The 20,324-nt window shown below is 50.6% G+C and overlaps 1 protein-coding gene across 1 annotated transcript in view; it reads left to right on the top strand.

Annotated features, from left to right (window-relative positions):
- ZNF618 (zinc finger protein 618) overlaps window positions 1-20,324 on the top strand; it is a 152,227-nt gene that overhangs the window by 69,163 nt on the left and 62,740 nt on the right. The window contains exons 3-4 of the mRNA XM_058038491.1: window positions 13,061-13,317; window positions 17,337-17,432. Of these exons, the coding sequence (XP_057894474.1) occupies window positions 13,061-13,317; window positions 17,337-17,432 (353 nt within the window). The remainder of the gene's footprint in view (window positions 1-13,060; window positions 13,318-17,336; window positions 17,433-20,324) is intronic.

Raw genomic sequence — 20,324 nt, 5'->3', positions numbered from 1 at the left:
TCCATGTCACCTTTGGAGTGTCCATGTCACCTTTGGGGTGTCCATCTCATCTTTGGGGTGTCCATCTCATCTTTGGGGTGTCCACGTCACCTCTGAAGCATCCATCTCACCTTTGGGGTGTTCATATCACCTTTGGAGTGTCCATTTCACCTTTGAGGTGTCCGTGTCACCTCTGAGTGTCAATCTCACCTTTGAAGTGTCCATCTCACCTTTGGGATGTTCATGTCACCTCTGGAGTTTCCATGTCACCTTTGGGGTGTCCATCTCACCTTTGGGGTGTCCATCCCACCTGCCTGGGCTGCCCTTGGGGCTGAACATCCTCCCAGGAGTGAGCAATGGCCCTTTCCAGGGCAGGGATGGAGCTCCAGGTGAGGTGGGAGACCTTCCCTCCCTGTTCCTTTGTGTGTCCAGAGGAGTGTGAGGCTGGCTGTTGCTTTTTCCTTGTAGAAAAGGTGAAACAAAACCCACTTTTATCATCTACCTGACTGAATAAAACGTGGTCAAAGAATGGAGAATAACCAAGTCCATTTAAAAATAATAAAACAGAATCAAAATGTAGTATTTCAAGAAAGCTCTGTTATGATTGAAGGTGGAAATGTGGCTCTGACTGAATCTGTGAGGTCATCAGTGGATGGAGACACAAGATGAATGTTTCTCAAAGTCATTGCTGCTGGAAACCCTCACTAATTGCAAACTATTGAGGAAGCTTTTAACAATTAATTTGTATCAGTAAAAATACAAGCAAAAATAATATTGTATAATAGAATATACTATAATATAATATAGTATAATGTAATTAATATAATATGATATAAATTTCCTGGATTTTATCTTCCTGCAATATTTTTTTCTCACAGTAGCAGGCTTGCTCTAAGGTGATGACTATGATATTGGGTCAATCCTATTTTTCTTTTTTACTGCAGTGAATTGATTTTATTCTGTTTCAAGCAAAGCCTGGAAGCTCTGGGGGCCCAGGGGTTTGTGCTCCCCCCACCCCCAGCCCCAGGCCTGTTGCTGCCTTTGGAAGAACAGGGGCCAGGGTGTGCAGCTGGCAGCTCCTGGTGGCAGAGAGCACTCCCTGTTCTCCTCCCCCATTGACTCCTGTGTGCTTGCTGCCCCTCAGTGAGTGCTCAGCAATGGGAGATTTTAAAAGGTGAAGAGAATTCTTAGGAGCACAAAAAGCCCTCTTCCTTGAAGGCAGCCAGAAGAAAGATGGCTGCTTGCCTTGGGGAAGATGACAACTAAGAGACAACCTGACAAAGCTGTGCGTGTTTTTGAACACTCCAGAAAAGGTAGATCAGAGGCTTCTTTCTTCCTTTTGCAAGGAAAAAAGAGACAGTCAACAAAATTAAAAAGCAGCAAATTAAAAGCCAGTAAAAGGCAGGATGTTTTCCTGCATGATGGGCAGCAATGTGATGGGAGTGTGACGGCAGGAGCTGCTCAGAGGGGCTGGGAGGGGACTCAGCAGGAACACGGTGACAGGGGTGACAGGGGCTGGATTCACAGGATCCCACACTGCCTTGGCTTAGGAGGGACCTTAAATCCCACCCAGTGCCACCCCTGCCATGGCAGGGACACCTCCCACTGTCCCAGGTGCTCCCAGCCCTGCCCAGCCTGGCCTTGGGCACTGCCAGGGATCCAGGGGCAGCCACAGCTGCTCTGGGCACTCTGTGCCAGCGCCTGCCCACCCTGCCAGGGAACAATTCCCAATTCCCAATATCCCACCCATCCCTGCCCTCTGGCAGTGGGAGACATTCTCTGTGTCCTGTCCCTCCATCCCCTGTCCCCAGTCCCTCCCCAGCTCTCCTGGAGCCCCTTCAGGCCCTGGCAGGGGCTCTGAGCTCTGCCTGGAGCTTCTCCTCTCCAGGTGAGCACCCCCAGCTCTCCCAGCCTGGCTCAAGAGCAGAGGGGTCCAGCCCCTAGAGCAGTTCCATGGCCTCCTCTGGACTCTGCCCAGCAGCTCCAGGTCTTGTGTTGGAGGCCCCAGTGCTGGACATGATCTGGTCCCATCCTATGGGTGAGCACATGGCAGGGATCAGTTCCTTGCTGATGTCCACTGGAGACTTGCTTTAAGGTCCTTCCGAAGCCCCGTGTGCACAGGCTGGGTGTCCTGTGTGGTGTGTGACAGTCCCAGGGTTGGTGGGACAGGAGGGCCGTGTGGGAGCAGCACTGGCAGCTCTGGGCTCAGGGTGAGCACTGGGAGTCTCCATGGGACTATTGGAGCACTAACAACTTCCCAATAATTAATGTCAGCGTTCAGATGGTGGGCTCTGGATCCTGACAAGAAATAATTGAAAAACCAAATGTGCAATTATGTCTGACAAGCAGCGTGTGCTTTTCTTGGTCACCAGAGCCTTGTGTAGTCATGTGTTAGACACGGTTTTATATAATTATTATTGTTTATATGGCGGGTGTCAGAGGAAGGAGGAATTTCAGTTTGGAGTCCTCTGTTGGCTATTTATTTTAAAGTCATTAGATTTGTTTTCAGACTTAACTACACTTAATGTGCGAGACTCCTGCTGAATAAATCAGGCCCTGCTCTAGGAGCTGCATCTGTTTGGAGGGAACGGAGCCAGCTGGGAGCTCAGCCCGGGGCTCTCGGCAGCACAGATGTAGCTGTGGAGGAGCTCAGAGCTCTGCTCCTGGAGCTGGGGCAGTCCAGGCCTGCAGCTGCACCCAGGGCAGGGCTGCCTCTGCTTTAGGGCAGTGGTGCTGGGCTGCAGCTCCCACAAAGGGCTCGGAGCTGCAGGTCCAGAGCAGGCTCTGGGTGCTGGCCCAGCTGGAGCAGGGCAGGAGTTCCCAGGGGGTGATTTGGGCTAGGCCTGGGGGTTCCCAGCTCTGCCATGGTGCAGTTTTCCCAGGTACTTCAGACCAAGCCATGGTGCCTCAGGGGTCTCAGTGCTTCAGTCTGTGCCATAGAAGATGTGACTTCCATGGAATCACACAATCCCTGAGCTGAAAGGATCCACCAGGATCACTGAGCCTGTCCCTGCACAGACACCCCAGCATCCCACCCTGGGCATTCCTGGGAGCAGTGTCCAAATGCTCCTGGAGCTCTTGGGGCTGGGACCATTCCCTGGGGAGCCCTGGGAGGAGAAGCTATTGAGAAAGGGTTGCACCCACTTTGCTCCTTCTCAGTTCAGCTTTCTCCAGCCTCCCTGGTGGCACCTTCCCTCTCTTCCCTGCATTCCTTGCTCTGTCCTTTGTGAACACATCCTCCCCAGCAGCTCCTGTCACCCAAGGGAGTGCCCTGGGATGGCAACAACTCTTCTTCAGGCTCCTCTTCCAGCTCACCAGGCTCCCAGCACTGGGGAAGGACAATTTCTGAGGCTGTGGTCCTCTGAAGCTTGAGAGAAGACTCTACACCCTGTGGAGCGACAGGCCTGGGACTGGGTATTTCCAGGAATTTTTTCCAAAGAAAATTATTTGAATTGTCTCCCCTTTCTTTAAGAGGCAACCTGTGGGATTTTCAGTCCGACAGCACCAAGGAGCTTCCAACTCATCCTGCATCAGAAAAAAGAGAAAACTCTTACTAATTAGGCAAGGAATTTAATAAGCCTCGGTGCTTGCTGAAGGACTCTCTCCAGCCATCTTCAAAAAGAAACAAACCAACCAACCAGCACAAAACCCCTCAGAAGTGCCCTCTGGCCAGTTCTAGAGGCATGGATAGTTCAGTTCTATACAACAACCAGGACAGAAGCTGTGGGGAACCCGGGCAGGCTTCCCTGAAACCCAAAAGAAGATCAAATGTCCACATACAAGGAGATGTCAGCGCTCAGACACATCCCAGCTCCGAGGGACAGGAGTGTTTTCTGTGTAAACCACACCAGTTTGCCCAGTACCCAAGTCCTGGAGACCTTTTGGTGGTGTGAGGCGGAGAAATGTCTCTTTCTGGAGCCATAAAGTACCAGATGTGGCAGTTCTAAAGCCTTCAGGAGAGCTGAGCCACCAGGAGATCCCTGGGTCACCCCCTCACTCCTCATGGCATGTTGGAGACCTGTGGCCATTTCAGTTCTCACCCCCTCAGTTATTTCTTAGTCAAGGAACACAGAGCTCTTTCACTGATATAAATAAATCCTTAATCTATTCTCTTTGTTTTTCCCTGAATTTCTTTGTCTCTGTTGACATTTCCACGCTTGAAAATTTAAAGACGCTGGCAGCTATTCCATTATCATCTTAAATTCAGTTTTTAACCTGCATCATTTGTGTGTCGCCGTTTTTATCTGACTGAATTCTTTTGCTTTTGGCAAAGAGCGCGCGGTTGTTTTTTGTTGGATAAGCCAAATTTTTTTTATATTTGGTTAGACTTTCCTCTTCAAACCATCCTCAAGATATTCCTAATAAGGACTGAAGGGAATTTGTTTTGCTAATACCTTAGGAATTCTTTGTGGCTCTTGACTATTGTTCTGGTTTGTATTTGAATGTTTAATTTCCAGAGGAGAGGCAGGCTGATTGGTCCTGGAGTTTACCTTCTCTGAAGGATTCGGGGCTGCCGAGCGTCCCTGGAGGAATGAACGCACGATTAAATTCCGCTTGGACTTCCTGAAGCAGAGTTTGCTGTCAGGAAAGGTTGTGTGTTTTACTAGACCCAGATAGCTGCAAAAATTAAGTATTCTGCTTTGTTTGTTTGTTTTCCCTAGATTTGAGCACTGACACCACACACACCACCAAGTGCTGCATTATGTATTTTGGGGTTTTTGAAGGCTGTTACCTCTGTTTTCAAGTGCTGGCTGCCCTCAGAGGCAGGGGGTGAACTTCCCTGAGGCATCTCTCTTCTACAAAACCTTCATGTCCTTTAAATGTATGAACTCCTAAATAATATTGGTATTTATTGGGCAAATTTCTCCCAGGAAAGCCTGAATGGCAGCTACTGTCACATTTCTGCCTGCAGAAGGACGTGGCCTCATGTTCTGATTTCAGTTTATTTTGGAGGGAGAAAGCAGAGGATGTAAATATGTCCCAGATAGGGGCAGGGTTTGGGCTGCTTCTCCTGCCTCAGGGATTTCCTTGGTGTGCCGAGTTAGTTTGATGTCCCCAGGTCCAACTGATTTTGAGTGAGGGCCTCAGAGCCTCCAGGAGCAGCATGTTCAGGGCTGTGGATGCCAATAGGGGACCCAGCAGCCTTGTGAAGGAACCCAGCCAAGCACAAGGATGCAGCTCCTGGCCATGGGCAGAGCCAGCACAGAGATCACAGGAGCACGTGTGACCTTGCAGGGACCTTGGAGCCTGTGAATCCTGAGGTTCTCAAGAGCAGGTTGCATGTGGAAAATACCCAGAAGCTCTGACCAGCTTTTGCTTTTTTTCTGTTCTTCAGCAAGTCTTCTGTACTGCTGATGGGGGAAGGACTTCCCATCCCCTGAAATAACACCAGCACAGGAGAGAGCAGGTTTTCCTGGGACCTTTCGGAATTAAAGTGCACACTTTGGGAATTCACAGTGGCGTTGGGGAAGATTGTGGAGAGAACTGAAACCTCCTGGTGGAACATGGATGACCATGAAGCCTTCTGTGACCAAGTGAAAATTTGGGTTTCGGGAATTTGAACCAGCACATGGCTGTGTGTGTCACCCAGAGTGCTGGTGGCACCCTTGGGTGTCCTGCTTGGGTATCCATGCTCTGGAATATGGACAGACTCCCAGATGGAAAGAGTCAAGGATCAGAAGGGCTATTTTTGGTGTGCACACGGTGTACATTAAGGAAGTGTTTGCTTCAGAGACAGCAGAGAAGGTTTTCTCCTGTGGAGGGGAGATTGCCAGTAAGAGAATCTCCTTTCCAGCAAATCCCAATGACCAGAGGCAGCAATCCACACTGGAAGTACAGTGCCTGTTCCAGAAAATAATCCCTCAGAGGAGGAATCCAGGATGGGGTGGTTGTTCCAGCACTTCACACATCAGCAGCAGGACATCCCCTCTGAAGGATGCAGGCTCAGGCTGCAGAGGGGCTTTGGCAGAGGCTCTGGGAGCTGTGGCAGGGAGGAGAGATTGAGTCCCTTGGAGAGGAGCAGTTCTGGACGCTGTGACACAGGAGCTTGGGGTGGTGTCTTTGCCTTTCAGGGTGTGAGGGAACATCTGAAGCTGGGGCTGGAGCCTGGAGCCAGGAGCTCAGTTGTAATGCTGGGAAAACAGCTCCTGCTTTCCTCTCTTCTAACCCTGCACTTGAAAATCTTGTTGTCTGGTGCTGTCTGCAGGAGATGTCCCCAGTGAAGGACACCAGGCAGTTCCTCTGCTTCCTGGTCTTCTCCACCTCTTCCTGGTGTCAGGCACAGGGCCCAACCCCTGGGCTGCCCCAGGAAGTAGATGGGAGCCATGGAGAGGAGTGGGAAGGCCACCACTGCTAATTTACCAGACAAGCAGATTTTCAACTTCATCCTTCTTTTTCTTGTCTCTTCTTTCATCATCTCCATGTAAAATGAGAGTTCATTTACATCTGTTCTGTCTATTCCACTTCCCATAGCTCCACTCATGACAGGAACCTTCTGGTTCTTGTAAAACCATGGCAGACATCTGTAAATTGAGCCCAGTTTCAGCTTCCCCCATTTTTTGCTTCCTTTACTTTCTGACAGCTGAGGCCTTTTGATTTAGCCTTGGATGAGCCACGTTGGTTTCCAGAAGACAAGTTGGGACATCCCACTGGTGCTGGTGTCCTGCTGGCCTCTGCAGAGGTGCCCATTGCTTGGTCCCCATGAGTGGTTTGGGGTCCTGACTGAACCTCTTTGGTGCTGCAGACCATAAGAGCCTTCAAGGAGTGCCCAAATTGTGTTTCAGTTTACCTGGGCACACCCTGTCCTCTGCCAAAGGTGTCACCATGGAATCACAGAATGGGTTGGGCTGGGGGGACCCTGAGGACCCATCCTGTTCCACCAGAGCAACGTGTTCAGAGCCTTGTGCAGCCTGGCCATCATTGATATCATCATAATGATCATTGATATCATCATAATGATCTTTGGGTTTTCCAGCCTGAGTGTTGTTTAGAAAAAACCAAAAGATGCTCCACATTCGCTGCTGGGGCAGGAGAGCTGTTTGTAGGTGTTGGTTCAGAGTGGTGCATCCTCCTCCACATGTGTTTCCTTTTCCTCTCCTTTTGAGGAGCTGATGTTGAAGACTGATACTTCACTGATCTCACTCTGCCCCTCCCCAAAATCTCAGCAGGATGTGTGCTGTAAAAATAGCCTCATTAGAAGCCATCTGAGTACATGTGCAATCACAGATGACTCAAAGGGAGCACGGAGCATGCATGTTTCTGTTGCTGTCTTCAGAGAATTACATGACAAATTATTCCTAGCTGGAAGAAATGTCCTTTTATAATTGGGGTTTTTTTTCTCATTCTTTCAGAAGGGAGGAGTGTGTGTTTTTTAAGTAGCTTTTAGTCACTTTCATTATTTATGAGGATGCTACTCCAGATCAGAAACAGCAAACTGCAAGCGCGAGTTCCTTGTGGCTGCAGCAGCTGACGGGCCCTGTTTGCTTTCACTCATTGCAGTTCTGCTCATCACAGCCAGGGAGACCCTGCAGGGACCAGCACAGCCCCATGCTGCAGCCTTCACCCCTTCTCCCCCTCCTGCCGCAGGAGATCAGCTGGAAGGGGCTGCTGGATCTGTGGCTGGTGTCACCGTGCAGAGGGGACTGGTGTCAGCACCCAGCCTTTGCTTTCTGTGCTTCCCTTGGGAGGAGCTCTTGGCATTACCCTCCTGGCATTGCCCTCCTGGCATTGCCCATGTTGCTCCCTGCATTGATGCTGGTGAGCCTTCACACCCAGAGCTGCTCTGGCCCACGTTGTCGTGCTGCATCATCGAGCTCTGCTAAAGCCTGAGGCCTTCAGGAGCTGCCACAGTGTAGGGCCAAGGAAGCTGTACCAAAATGGGTCCAGGAACCCACTTTTACCCCTGCCTTTCCAGTTCCTCATGCTGAGGCTTCATTAAGGCCTTCTGAAATCTCTCCTGCCTTCACACACTTGTGTCTGACATGAAAGTGGCCGTAACGTCATCGGAAGATGAAAGTCTGATGATCAAAGCAGGCAGCAATGTTGAAATGAGCATTGTGAGATGGCAGAGCTGGTATTACAGTAATTGGCTGTGTGGCCTACTTAGTGAGAGCAGTGATACATGCAAGTGCAATGTCTGTTTGCCTCTTTCATGTTGGAAATCACAGAGTCTGTTCTGGGAAGTGGAACAGGACCTCACCTGTAGGAGCAGCCAGGCACAGAGTGAGCACTGTGGGATCCCAAGGCTTCTGCCTCCTCTCCTCAGCATGGAAGAGCCTCTTGGATTGCCAGGGCCCACAGTTCAGTAAAAACAGGGCATGGAACAGTGAAGGAGGTTGGTATTTCCCAGGAAGGGGCACAGCCCTGGAGAAGAAGTTAGATCCCCCCTGTGGAAGGAGATGGGGTTTAAGCCAGCTCTGCCTGGGCACTCTGCTCCTCTGATGGCTCCAAGCAGTTTTTGTGCTGTGTTTGGAGAACAGGAATATCCTCTTCCCAGGGAACAGCAGCCCATGGATGTTTGAATGCAGGCTGGACCTGCAGAGAGAGGTGGAAGGCCACACTGAACACTAAACCTGCATTGTTTCCTGCAGAAGGGTGGTGGCATGAGGCTGGGGACGGAGCTCAGAGCCACCAGGAGAGGGTGGCCTGGGGACCTGGCAGTGGGAGGTGACTCTGGCAGGTTCTCCCTTGGCTCCTGTGCGCTGCTGTCTCCACCAAGTGGAGGCTCTGGCTATCACTGGTCCCAGTGTGGCCCCAGCAGTGCCCTGCAGGGATCTGGGACAGTCTCTGTGTGGGCACAGGGACATGGGCACTGCCTGGGTCACACTGGGGAGTCCTTCTGCCCCCAGGACTGACACTGAACTTACCTGACACTCTGAAAGCTTTGAGTCCTTTTCTCTCCGTGCCCTCACCCAAACCTGTGACACCTGCTTGGAGCCTTGGGAGCTGCAGAACTGAAAATTCACTCCTGGTGTTGCTCATCCCCTTTCTGAGCCTTCCCAGCAGTTGTGCCTCCCTCCAGAAGAGCTGCCATGGCACAGGAGTGGCAGAACCAGGCCTGATGTCTTCCCTCCCCCAGGCAGGATGTTCCCTGTCCCTCCCTGTGTCTCTTGGGGAATTTCTGGAGAACAAGCATGTCCCAGATCTCCTGCTGCTTTATCCTCATCTCCAAGTGGAGGTTCTTTGTGCTGCTCAGTAGCAGGGGAGGTAAAATTCAGCACAACACCAAGTAAATGCAGCATCATGGGCTTGCAAGGGCTGATGCAAGGACCAAAGGAGTGGGAATGAAATGAAGCTTGAAGCTTCCCTGGATGACCTGCCCTGGCTCAGTGCATGTGTGGGTTGATGCTGTGTGTGGTGGAGGCTGTGATGACTCCTCTCTTCCAAGGAAAACTGGTTCTGCAGGGGCTGTGCATGTCCCCCTTTCCACCCTGCCTGAAGCTTTCCAGTGTCAGTGGCTTCCTTTTCCTTCCTGCTTTGCTCTGGGATCTTGGTACTCTTTCCTCAGCCTAACCAGGAGGCTTCAGACTCAACCTGCTGTGCCATGAGGATCATTCCCTGAACCCAGCTCTCCTCTGGACCCTTGGGAACAGCTGACTGGTCCTGGTTCTGCTCTAGCCACAGAAGCACGACCTGGATTTCACAGGGACCACAAGAAAGTGATGCTTGCTCCTGCTGGGAGAACTGGATTCCACCACTGCTGCCTCCTCCTCCTCCTCTGCAAAGCTGTGCAGCCCCAGCTAAGGCACCAAGTAGCTTTTGGAGAGCTCAGCCCTTCTCCCAGGAGTGTCAGTGCTGCTGTTTTTATGATTTCACTTGTGTTTGAGGGGAACAGCAGGCTCCTCTCAGGGCTTGTGAGCCACAGAATCATGTAGAAGAAAGGTGCTGAAGTATTTGGCGCTGTGTCCTTCTGCACACATCAGGTATCTGCTCAGAGTTAGCACATATGGGGCAATGAATTGCTGTCAGTTAATATTTGCAGGGTTAGGTCCCACCCAGGAGCAGACATTCCAGCTGGGAAGTTCCTTTCTTGGCAGAGCTGGATCCACAAAATCAGCATGCATGAGGGGAAAAGGTTCTGAGGGTCCATTGGTCTGGTCTGATAATTAATATATTCCTCAGCTCCAGACCAAGTGTGGCCAGTGCACATCTGTACTGAGCCCAGGGACCTCATTTCAGCTGGTTCCAGCTTCCAGCAATGAGCTTGCACTCAGCTCTTCCCTGCCAAGACAAGACAGTATTTTCTCCCCATGAAGATGATGATCAATGCAATCACATCATCTTCTGCTCTTCCTTTTGGTATGAGAAATAGACTGGAGTACTTTGGTCTCACAGAGTCATAAAGTGTCCTTTCCCAGTCTTGAACCAGTTCAGTGCTGCATTTTGGAACTTCTTCAGCTTTCCTGATCACCTCTGAAACCTGAAGCTGCTCACTGTGTCTGCAGCACATGGGGAGTGTCTTCACCACAGCTTCAGACAGGGAGAAAATTATCTCCTCCTTCCATCTTGGGCACCTGAACTGAAAATTTGGTCATTCCTTCAGCTCAGAGCATGGCTCTCTGTGGCTGCAGTACCATGTGGGTGCATCCCCAGTCCTGGACTTGTCTGTGCTGCAGCCTCTGGTCTTGGGCACAGCCAGCTGTGGAGAGAGGGATCCACAGGTGGAGTGTCCTGTTCACAGCTTTGTTCTCCACCCCTCCATGGCTCCACCCATCATTTTAGCAACAGTGGTGTTTAATTTAATTCCTGAGCATGAATAAATCTGTCCCACATCAGCCATTCCAGGAGTCCTGTGGAAATGCCTCTCTGTTCAGGAGCAGTGCACATGGAGAACAGCTTTGCCTCGTAGCACGGGGCCTGTTGCTGATGATTTGGTTTGTGTTTGAATGTGACCCATGCAAAGCTGGCATCATCAGAAAGTCCTTGTGTTCTTGCCCCTTTTATAATCTCCTCAGAAGGCTGTAGCCTCAGTCTCACTGGTATCAGCTCTAATCCCAGATCACTTGGCTCGTGCCTGGATTTTCCTGTTGCTTTGCCCAGGACTGGCAGGTCCCTGGCTGTGCCATGGATAACTGAGCTCTCACTGCCTCTCCCACCTCCAGCCTCCCAGGGAACTGCCCTGGCTGCCTTTGATCTTCCTCCGCAGCCCTCAAGGAGGAAGGAAACATTTTCCTATCTACCTTACTGTTGCCTTTATCAGTGTTTTGCATTTCACAGCCTCTGGGTTTGATTGATCTGCAATCAATCCCACTCTTTGCTGATCCCTGAGTATTCTGTGCTCACTGCCTTCCCTTGGAAGAGTGCTGAGCCATGCCCTGGTGGCTGAGATGGATGGGCCTGTGGCACACCCAATAATATTACCATAAAGCCTGTCTGGATCTCAACCACATCTTCTCTGTCTCAATCCATCTTTCTCACTTGTAAGAGCCCTGTATGATTTTGGGAGCATGGCAGGGGGGAGTATATGTGAGAAGGCAGGAAATGAGTGGGAAGGCAGGTCAAGGCTAATTCTCTCTGTTTGGGGCTATTAATTGTACATTTCATTCCATAATGAGAATGAAGGGATGAATAATAAAATCTCTGGCAATAGGATGTGCCTGACCCAGTTTGAAACAGTGACTCCATGTCCCTGTGGGAGGTTGGGCAGTCATTACTGGAGGATTGTTCTCTCTGTTCCTCTGCTCCCCTCATCCCTGACCTCCCAGGAGCTCCACACTTTCACCTCCAGTTGCACCATCCTGGTTCCTCTGCAAGCTCCATGACCTGTGTCAGAACTCACTGACAGTTGTGTAATTTTCTAACACTGCAGTTCATATTTTGTCCTGACAAACTTTATGATGTTCCAAGCAATGGGATTTTTTCTCTGTCACTGTTGCACAATCTAATGATCATCCATAAGTTCATTTTATTTTTCATTTTATTTTGTTACTTCTGCTTAAAACATTTTCAAATGCCTTTGGCTCTTCCCTCTGTTTACATGACTCTAAATATGTCACAGTGGTTTCTGTTTCTGGCTAGTCTGAGCCATTATATATTTAGTTCTGATTTATGCACAAACTGAACCAGCAATTATTTTATCTTTGTATTGCATGGTGGAGTGTATTAATAACCAGTATAAAAAATAGAGGGTCCATAATGAGTGCTGCTAAAGGAGCTCCACAGGCTTATTCCCACATCCTTCTCTGGTGGGCTCACACCCCCTTTGCCTTTTCCCACCACAGCATCTGATAATGTTGTTTTACAGCTTTGAGGTGTCCAGTTTCCTTTTCTTAAAGAGTTTGGAATGTTTTAGAATGTTTTAGATTGTTTTCTCCCAGAAATTCCTAGCTCTTCTTTCCCAGATGAAAACACATGCTGTTTAACCTGGTCTGAGCACAGTGGAGCCCCTTTGCCTTTCCCCTCTATCAGGCTCTCTCTGTCATCCCAAACAGTTGTATCTGTCCATAATGTGGTAGTTTCCCTAAATATCCTCATCTCATCCTCTAGATGATCCCCTTTGATCAGTACTGTGTATGCTCAGTAAAGCCTCTGAATACCAGGGCATGTCAGGTTGCTTGAAGGGATAAAAGAGAGGATGCGATGGAGGGTGGAGATTGCTCCAAATTAAAAATGTCAGGGAATCATAGACTCGTTTTGGTTGGAAAAGATCTTGAAGATCATCAAGTCAAACTGAATTCAGCAGTGCCATGGGTCCAGCAGTGACCCATGTCCCCAAGTGCCACAGAGAATATGGCTTTGTGTGTATGGACTAGTGTTGGCAAAACACCTGCAGGCAGAGCTGCTGGAGCTGTGCCCATGACCTGCTGGCAACCAGGGCAAGTTCTGTGCTGTTCTTTAGGGATCCAGTGTGTTTATGAGCACTATTGTTGTTTGTCATGATTAAGGTTATTTTCATTACTAGCAAATAATTTTACCTCTTTTGTCCAGTTAAATTTTAATTACTTATCATGTATGGCAGACATACATTAATATTCTTCTTTTAAATAACCTGCATAAACCAGAGCACCTTGAATTAGGTCCTGGTGATGACAAAAAGAGCACTTGCCATTGAGGATTCACATTGTCTCCTCTCTTTCCCCCTCAGGGAGTGTTTGAAGAGGAGCCCGCAGAGCCCCAAAGCCGAGGGCTCCGACTCGGTGACATCTCAGTCCTCCCCCAGTGAAGAGGCTGGAATGATGACTGAGGTGAAAGTGAAGACAGAGGTACCAGATGACTACATCGAGGAGGTGATCTGGCAGGATGACACCAAAGATTCCAAGAAGAACATCAAGGATGGGCCGGGGGACGTGCCTGCGGAGATCTGCGTGGTCATCGGCGGCGTGCGCAACCAGCAGACGCTCGGTGAGGCACGGCCACCATCCCTCAGGGGCTCTGGGGACAGGGGGAGGCTCTGGACACCCAGCTCCAGGGTGAACATCAGTCTTGGGTCCTGGCTCAGGATTATTGACCTTCTGTGTCTGTTTGCATCTGGCTGCCCCCAAAGGCTCAGCCAAGATCTGAAACAAAAAGCTCCCTCTCTTCTTTTGGCATGTTCAGGGACTTGCCCATCAGTCACCTGCAGCACCAGGTGAGCCCAGGGCTGGGGGTGTGTTTGACACAGATGAGGAACTTGGAAAGGAAAGCCTGAGAACCTGATGGCATGTTTTGAGGAAAGTTGCTCTGAGGAATGTGGATGCTTTCAGTAAGTGAGTCTGAGCTCAAGAGCAGGTTTTACAGGTTGCTGTTTGTTTGTTTTCCTGATCACTTCTCAGTTGTGGGAATACTTTTGACTCTGGGCTGAATGTGGTGTGCCCAGTTCAAAACAGTGCTTCCTGTCCCCACCTCACCTCCTGCTGTGATGAGAAGAAGCTTTTTCTTTTTTCTGTGAACATCAAACTGTCCTCTCCTCCTGCTCCAGGGAAGGGGCTTCCTGTGGGAACCTGGCAAGGCACCACTCTTGCACTGTCTCTGTTGTCCCTGGCCTGGAGCAGGTCCCTGCAGTGTCTCTGAGATCCAAAGACACTTGCTAAATAAAAAGAAGGAAAAGCAGTTGGACCAGGTTTCCTTTAAGGGACTCAGGAGAAGGCTGATTTGAGCTGCCCAGCATTGCACTTGGGGTTGGTTTGTCCTGCAGGAGGAGAGAAAAGAGGAATTGATGTTGGATTTCCTCCTGGGTTTTGTTGATCATTATCAACATTATCATTAGGAAACCCAGGAAATGTCCTTAGCTGGTGATTGTCTCAGAAGCATCGTTGTTCTTCCTGTCCTCCTTTCCACCACAGGACAGCCACTAAGAACAGCAGGGCAGGAGGTCAGTGCTGTCTATGCAGGTCGAGCTAGGGAAAGCCTAAGAAGTCCAGAACTATTTCTGACATGAAGACTTTACAATTTGGAAGAAATACTCTGTGTATTTTCAGAGTTTTTGTGCCTCTGCAACTCTTGATCCTTACATGGGCAAAGCTTGATCCCTGCTGCCCTGGGAGGGAGAGGTGGAGCTATGACTGATGGGCAGCAATGGGAGCTTCTCCTCCAGCCAAGGCCACCAGCCCTTGGAGAAAGCATCTGCAGCTTGGGTGTCTGTCCCACAGGACCCTCTTCTCCCCACAGCTCCTGGCTGGGCAGCAGCAGCTGCTGTGCAGTCGGTGTCCCCTGGCAGTGCTGATTTCCAGCTCAGCTTGGCTGTGCAGTGGGGAGGGGGCTTTGGCTCTGACTGACTTGGGTGGACTGGAGGGGAAGCCAGTGAGGAGCTGCTGAAGGCACTGGGATTGTTCAGCTGCAGCAGAGCAGAGAGGGCAGAGCTCAGCAGGGATTGCAGCTCCTTGCAAGGGGCAGCTCTGATCTCTGCTCTGGGACAGGAGCCAGGGCACGGCTGGGGCTGGGCCAGGGCAGCTCAGGCTGAGCTCAGGGCAAGGCTCTGCCCCCAGAGGGTGCTGGCACTGCCCAGGCTGCCCAGGGAATGGGCACGGCCCCGAGGCTGCCAGAGCTCCAGGAGCCTTTGGGCAGCGCTGCCAGGGGTGCCCAGGGTGGGGCTGCTGGGGGCGCTGGGCAGGGCAGGGGCTGGGCTGGGGGATCCTGGGGGGTCCCTTTAGTTCAGACTGTTCCATGGTTCTGTGATTCTGTGTTTTCCCTGTGGAGTGTTGGGGACAGACTGGTGTTAAGGAACACTCACAAGGTATGGACACTGTGGGGAGAGGGACAGATTCACTGACCAGTCACAAGTGGTGGTTGAAAGCCAGATAAACTGGAGAGCTTCTGTCTGGAAGGGCATTTTCTAGTGGAACACACATTGTATTGGTCATTGTAAAGCCTGGGCTTCCTTAAAGGCAGTTTAGTGTGGAGGTGATGGGGTTGGTGCAATTCCTTTGTGAACAGAGCCCTGGAGGTGCCCCTGTCTGCCATTGACATGGCCCTCGTTTTTGGGGAGGTGGCTCTGAGTAACTTCTGTCTGGCCACTGGGTCCTGTGCTGTGTGCACAGCCCGTGGTGCCCAGCTCCTTGTGTTTGCTGAGCTCTGTCCCCATGGGATCACACACAGGCACTGTGCCCATCTCTGCACACACCAGGGGACCTCACACCAGGAATGTGCCTCATGTGCCACTGCCCACTGGCCATTCCAGCTGCCCCACGGGCCATTCCAGCTCTTCACTGGCCATTCCAGCTGCCCCACTGGCCATTCCAGCTCTTCACTGGCCATTCCAGCTGCTGCACTGGAGCAGCCCAGAAGTGTGACCTGCTGATACTGCTGGTGCCTCCTGCCTCTGGAGCAAAGGCTTTGTGACTCTGCTGCTGCTCCCAGCACTTCCAGGAGCTGTCCTTGCCCTGGATCTGAATCCCCTCCTCCATGCAGACAGGCAAGGCTTTTGGTAGGATTTTATTCACCTTCATGGGGGCAGCTGAGACTGGAGGTGTTGAAAAGGGTTGTTTTAATAGCAAATCCTGATGAAGTGGTGACTCAGGAGTGAATGAACCCCTCTCCTGTGTGGAATTGCCAACCCCCAGCCTGTGTCCCTTCAGGGGGTGCTGGGGACAGTTGGTTAAATGGGGGATGTGTCTGAGCTGGGACCAGGGTGCTGAGGGGCACATGTGGCTCCAAGTGACAGTTTTCCTGCAGGGCTCAGCCTTGGGACATGGCTGAAATGCACATTACAAGATTTACGTCTCTTTTCTGAGTCACACATCTGCTCTATTTATATTTTAGTTGTTACTTGGAGCAATTTATAAAAGGGATTCCCAGCTCAGTTGCTGCTATTCCCTTGCAGTGTTTACATCAAACCAGGCCTTGTGTTTTTTGCCTCCTGTTTGCACCAGCTCCTGTCTCTCCCAGCACTCCAGACTCTGCCTCCATCCGTGTGGAGATCCCAAACCCTGTGGGGGCTGGAAGGGGCTGTACTGGGTGGGATGGTTGGGGACAGTGGCCACAGTCCCCAGCCAAAGAGCTGTTGGTGGGTTTGGGCCATTTTCCTTTCAGCTGCTTTTCCACAGAAGTCTTTCAGTCCTGTGGGGTCCCTCTCTGGCATCCCAAGAGGAGAGGTTGGCTCTCAGCTGGCTCCTGTCAGCTGCAGCTGCTGTGGATCCCGTGCACCCCCAGGGTACCCCAGGTGTTCCTGCCCTGGGGTGGGGGTTCCTGCCCTGCACAGCTCAAGGGTGCCACATTCCCTGTTCTTCACTTCTTTCTTCTGGCAAGATTCACGTGCTGACCTCAGGCCAGGGGCACTTGAAGAGCCACAGCACATGGATCCTTCTCAGGGCAGGGAAGTCAGGGCAGACAGGCACAGAAGTCCCATGGAGCTGTCTGGAGAGGAGAGGAAAAGCAAAGGCACCTCTGTTGTAACTGGGGAGAAAGAGGGAGAGACTGTTTATGAGATGTGGATCTTTTCCTCCTGTTGGGAATAGCATCAGATCAGTATTTGTGTCCTGGAAGGCTGAGTTATCTGTGAGCTGATCAGGAGAAGTTTGATACAAGACTCCTTAAGCTCTCAATCTGCTCTCCCAATCTGGTGCTTTACAAGGAACATTTTGGAGAGGACTTTTTCAGTAATGCATTAAATCAGAAATGTTTCTGAGACAGAGTGAAGAGAGAATCCTTCTGCTCTGAGCTCTCTGTCCACCTCCCATGCACACATTGGGTTCATGCCATGGTGCTGATATTTCACTTGCTGAGCTGCTCAGCATATGAAATTCAAGAGCACTTTGGATTCTCCCTGGTGAGGTAAAATAGTACTGCAGAAGCCTTAAGAAATTCTGTGAGACCTCTGACATCTTGTCAGGAAGCCACAGGGACAGATGGGTCTTGGAAATTTTTAATAGGCTTCAGCCATCATTGTTCCTTGGAAATGCATCCACTTTAAGGGCTTTTTTCTGATTTCTTTTTGCACAATTTAGATGGAAAAGCAGTGGAACGTGACTCTTCCGTTGGATATACACGAAATCGATATTCAGGGACCTGGATTTTTGACCATGCATTGAGATACACGTCCGGTATGTGATGGAAGGGTGTGAAAGTCTAACCAGGGCTCAGGGAGCAAAGGAAGCTCTGGAAGCAATGGGTGCATTGCCCAGATTCCAGCTGCAAGGCTCAGGAAAAGCCTGGCCCACCCGAGTGCACCAACTAACCCCAAACCTTCCCCACCTGCATGACACACCCTGAGTGACAAGGACCTCACTGTTGGTGTCCAAGGCCACCTGGGCGTGTTCTCTGCAAGGCCTTAACACACAGTGATGTCCTTCTTCCTCCTCTTCACCTTTCCTCCCCTCTAACAACCCATTTTTTTGGCAAGTCACCCCTCCTTTCTCTAACATAAGGGCCTGTGGTGAGCTGAGCACACAGCTGTGGCTGCTGAGCCGCGTCTCTGCCTCAGGTCTGTAACACAGCTCCCTCACACCCTCCCCAAGTCCCTGTGCTCCTGGGCCACTGCTCTACCACCTGTGGGCAGAGGGTGAGTGCAGGTGTCCCCCTCAAAGTTGAATCCAACCTTCCCTGGGTTCTACTTGACACCTGGCAGCTCCAGGACACCTGCACAGAAGCCCTGGCCTGGCACACATGGTCCCTCAGCTCCTGCCCCTGGTGTCCAGCACAGCTCCTGCATGAGGGCTGCAGCCCCTGCTTGGGTTCACAGTGCAGAGGGAAGGCACTGCACAGTTACTGCACAGCTGACCTTCTTGGAGAGCTGCACAGTGCATTTATGTGCCATAGACTGTCTCCAGAGGAAGTAGGAAATACAATAAAAATGGGGAAGAAAATTCAGCCTAGAGCCCCTCACTGTGTTTGACCTGTTTGCACCAACTCACAGAATCACAGAATGCTTTGGGCTGGAAGGGACCTGCCATGGCAGGGACACCTCCCACTGTCCCAGGCTGCTCCCAGCCCTGCCCAGCCTGGCCTTGGGCACTGCCAGGGATCCAGGGGCAGCCCCAGCTGCTCTGGGCACCCTGTGCCAGGGCCTGCCCACCCTGCCAGGGAACAATTCTCAATTCCCAATATCCCATCCAGCCCTGCCCTCTGGCAGTGGGAGCCATTCCCTGTGTCCTGTCCCTCCATCCCTTGTCCCCAGTCCCTCTCCACCTCTCCTGGAGCCCCTTTAGGCCCTGGCAGGGGCTCTGAGGGCTCCAGCCCTGTGATTAACTCAGTGGCCTCCTCTGGAGCCATTCCCACTCTTCCCAGTGCTCCGTGTGCAGCCAGCACTGCTGGGATGTGGGTGGGCATCAGTGACATCTTGCTGTTGGTTCAGCTGAGCCTCAGCTGTGCTCAGGGCTCCTGTTTGCAGGGCCCAGGGCATGGTGAGTGCTCTCATCTGCTGCTTTGGGGCTCCAGCTCCAAGAGTTTTCATAAGAGAATTGTGGAGGTTGGTGGTGAAAAGAATCAGTCCTTGAGCATGGGAGTGAGGGCTGGCAGACGCTGCTGACCTGCTGACAGCCCAGGTTTCACCAGGCAGCCTGTGAGGAGTGACCACAGGTGGTGACTGTCCCACAGCTGATGTCTCTATTAAATACAGTGAGCTGTGATAATAAAAATGCTCTGGAGCAGATCAGATGCAGCCAAGTGCTATCTGTGCTATCAGAGTATGGGAGCATTTTTTCAGCTGGGTACTCTGGTGTATCGGACTGTGGCGAGTGGCCTCTTTCAGCATCAGTGACAAAGGAGCCTCCCCAGCCCAGGACACAGCCCCAGGTGGTGCTATCAGTGATGGGCAGGGAGTTCAGGGCTCTGACACTCTCAGGGGGGTGATTTCTTCCCAAGCTGTAAGAATGGGACATGGGAAGGGTAAAAGGACTGTGGGCATAGTGTGTTCAGACTGCATCCTGGCTGGTTCCTGGCTAGAGCTCACTTTGAGTAGCTCCAGGTGAGTATTGCTGTGAAATGCATTTGGGAATGTTTATCTGGGTGTGTGTCAATGGTTTTGTTCTTGTTTGTGGCTCCTCCCTGAGTTTTGCTGTTTGGCATGGTCAGGAAAAGATTGTTTCAAGGTCGTGTGAGGAAATGTGCATGGAAATGAAATTCTGCATTCATACCAAATTTATTCAGCCCTTTTTTCTCCCACCTCCTCTTCAGTCAAGTGATGCTCTCACCCTCTCCAAAGAGCACCAAGGGGATCCCAGTTCCACAGCTCTGGTGGACAGTTAAGAAATGCAGTGCATTCTGCAAATAAGAGCCTGGAAAGTGAATTTATAGACTGTGCAGCAAAGTAGGAAAAAGAGATTGAATCAACTCAAGTAACAAATCTAAGGAAATTTCTGTCTGCCTGTTCAATAACAAAAGAGTCTAAATTCATGGCATAATTTCATCATTACAAATGGTTCTCCCAGCTCTTTTCCTCTGGTTTCATTTCAAATGACTGTTTGCAGATGTGTGTTTTCTGGAATTAGAGACACAAATTGAGAAGAGGGACTACTGTGGTCATGTGCTTTTTCTTAAAAAGGGCAAAAGTTCTATTTGTATCTATTTGGTTTCCTCTGGGTGGATATTTACCAAATCTCTGTGGGTTTCTTGGGAAATTTGTACATTGTGCATTTCTTGAGAAATTTTGAAAACTCCAGGCCTCAAGATAACATATTGCCTTCTTTTTTCAGTTGAAAAGTATTTTTTCCCAGCTACTAGGAACTTACTGAAAAGTAATTCAAGGTTATTTCTGTCCATAGGAAACATTAGTCATTATTATAAAATTATAAGTCAGGCTATTTTGAGAGTGGCCCTTTCACGTTAGCAAAGTTAAAAAGATACACTGAAAATGTAAGTTCAGGGTAATATGCCAAGGAATCTTAAATAAGGCTGACAGACAGAATAGTGTCTGGGATAGTGATTTCCTGCATTTATCTCCATGAACAGTCCAAAAATGACTTTGCTGTCAAGTGCACCCTTTTGCTCGCAGTGTA

The sequence above is a fragment of the Melospiza georgiana genome, chromosome 20 (genome assembly GCF_028018845.1).
Source record: "Melospiza georgiana isolate bMelGeo1 chromosome 20, bMelGeo1.pri, whole genome shotgun sequence".
NCBI classification, from domain to species: domain Eukaryota; kingdom Metazoa; phylum Chordata; class Aves; order Passeriformes; family Passerellidae; genus Melospiza; species Melospiza georgiana.
This window is presented reverse-complemented; position numbering and strand designations above follow the sequence as displayed.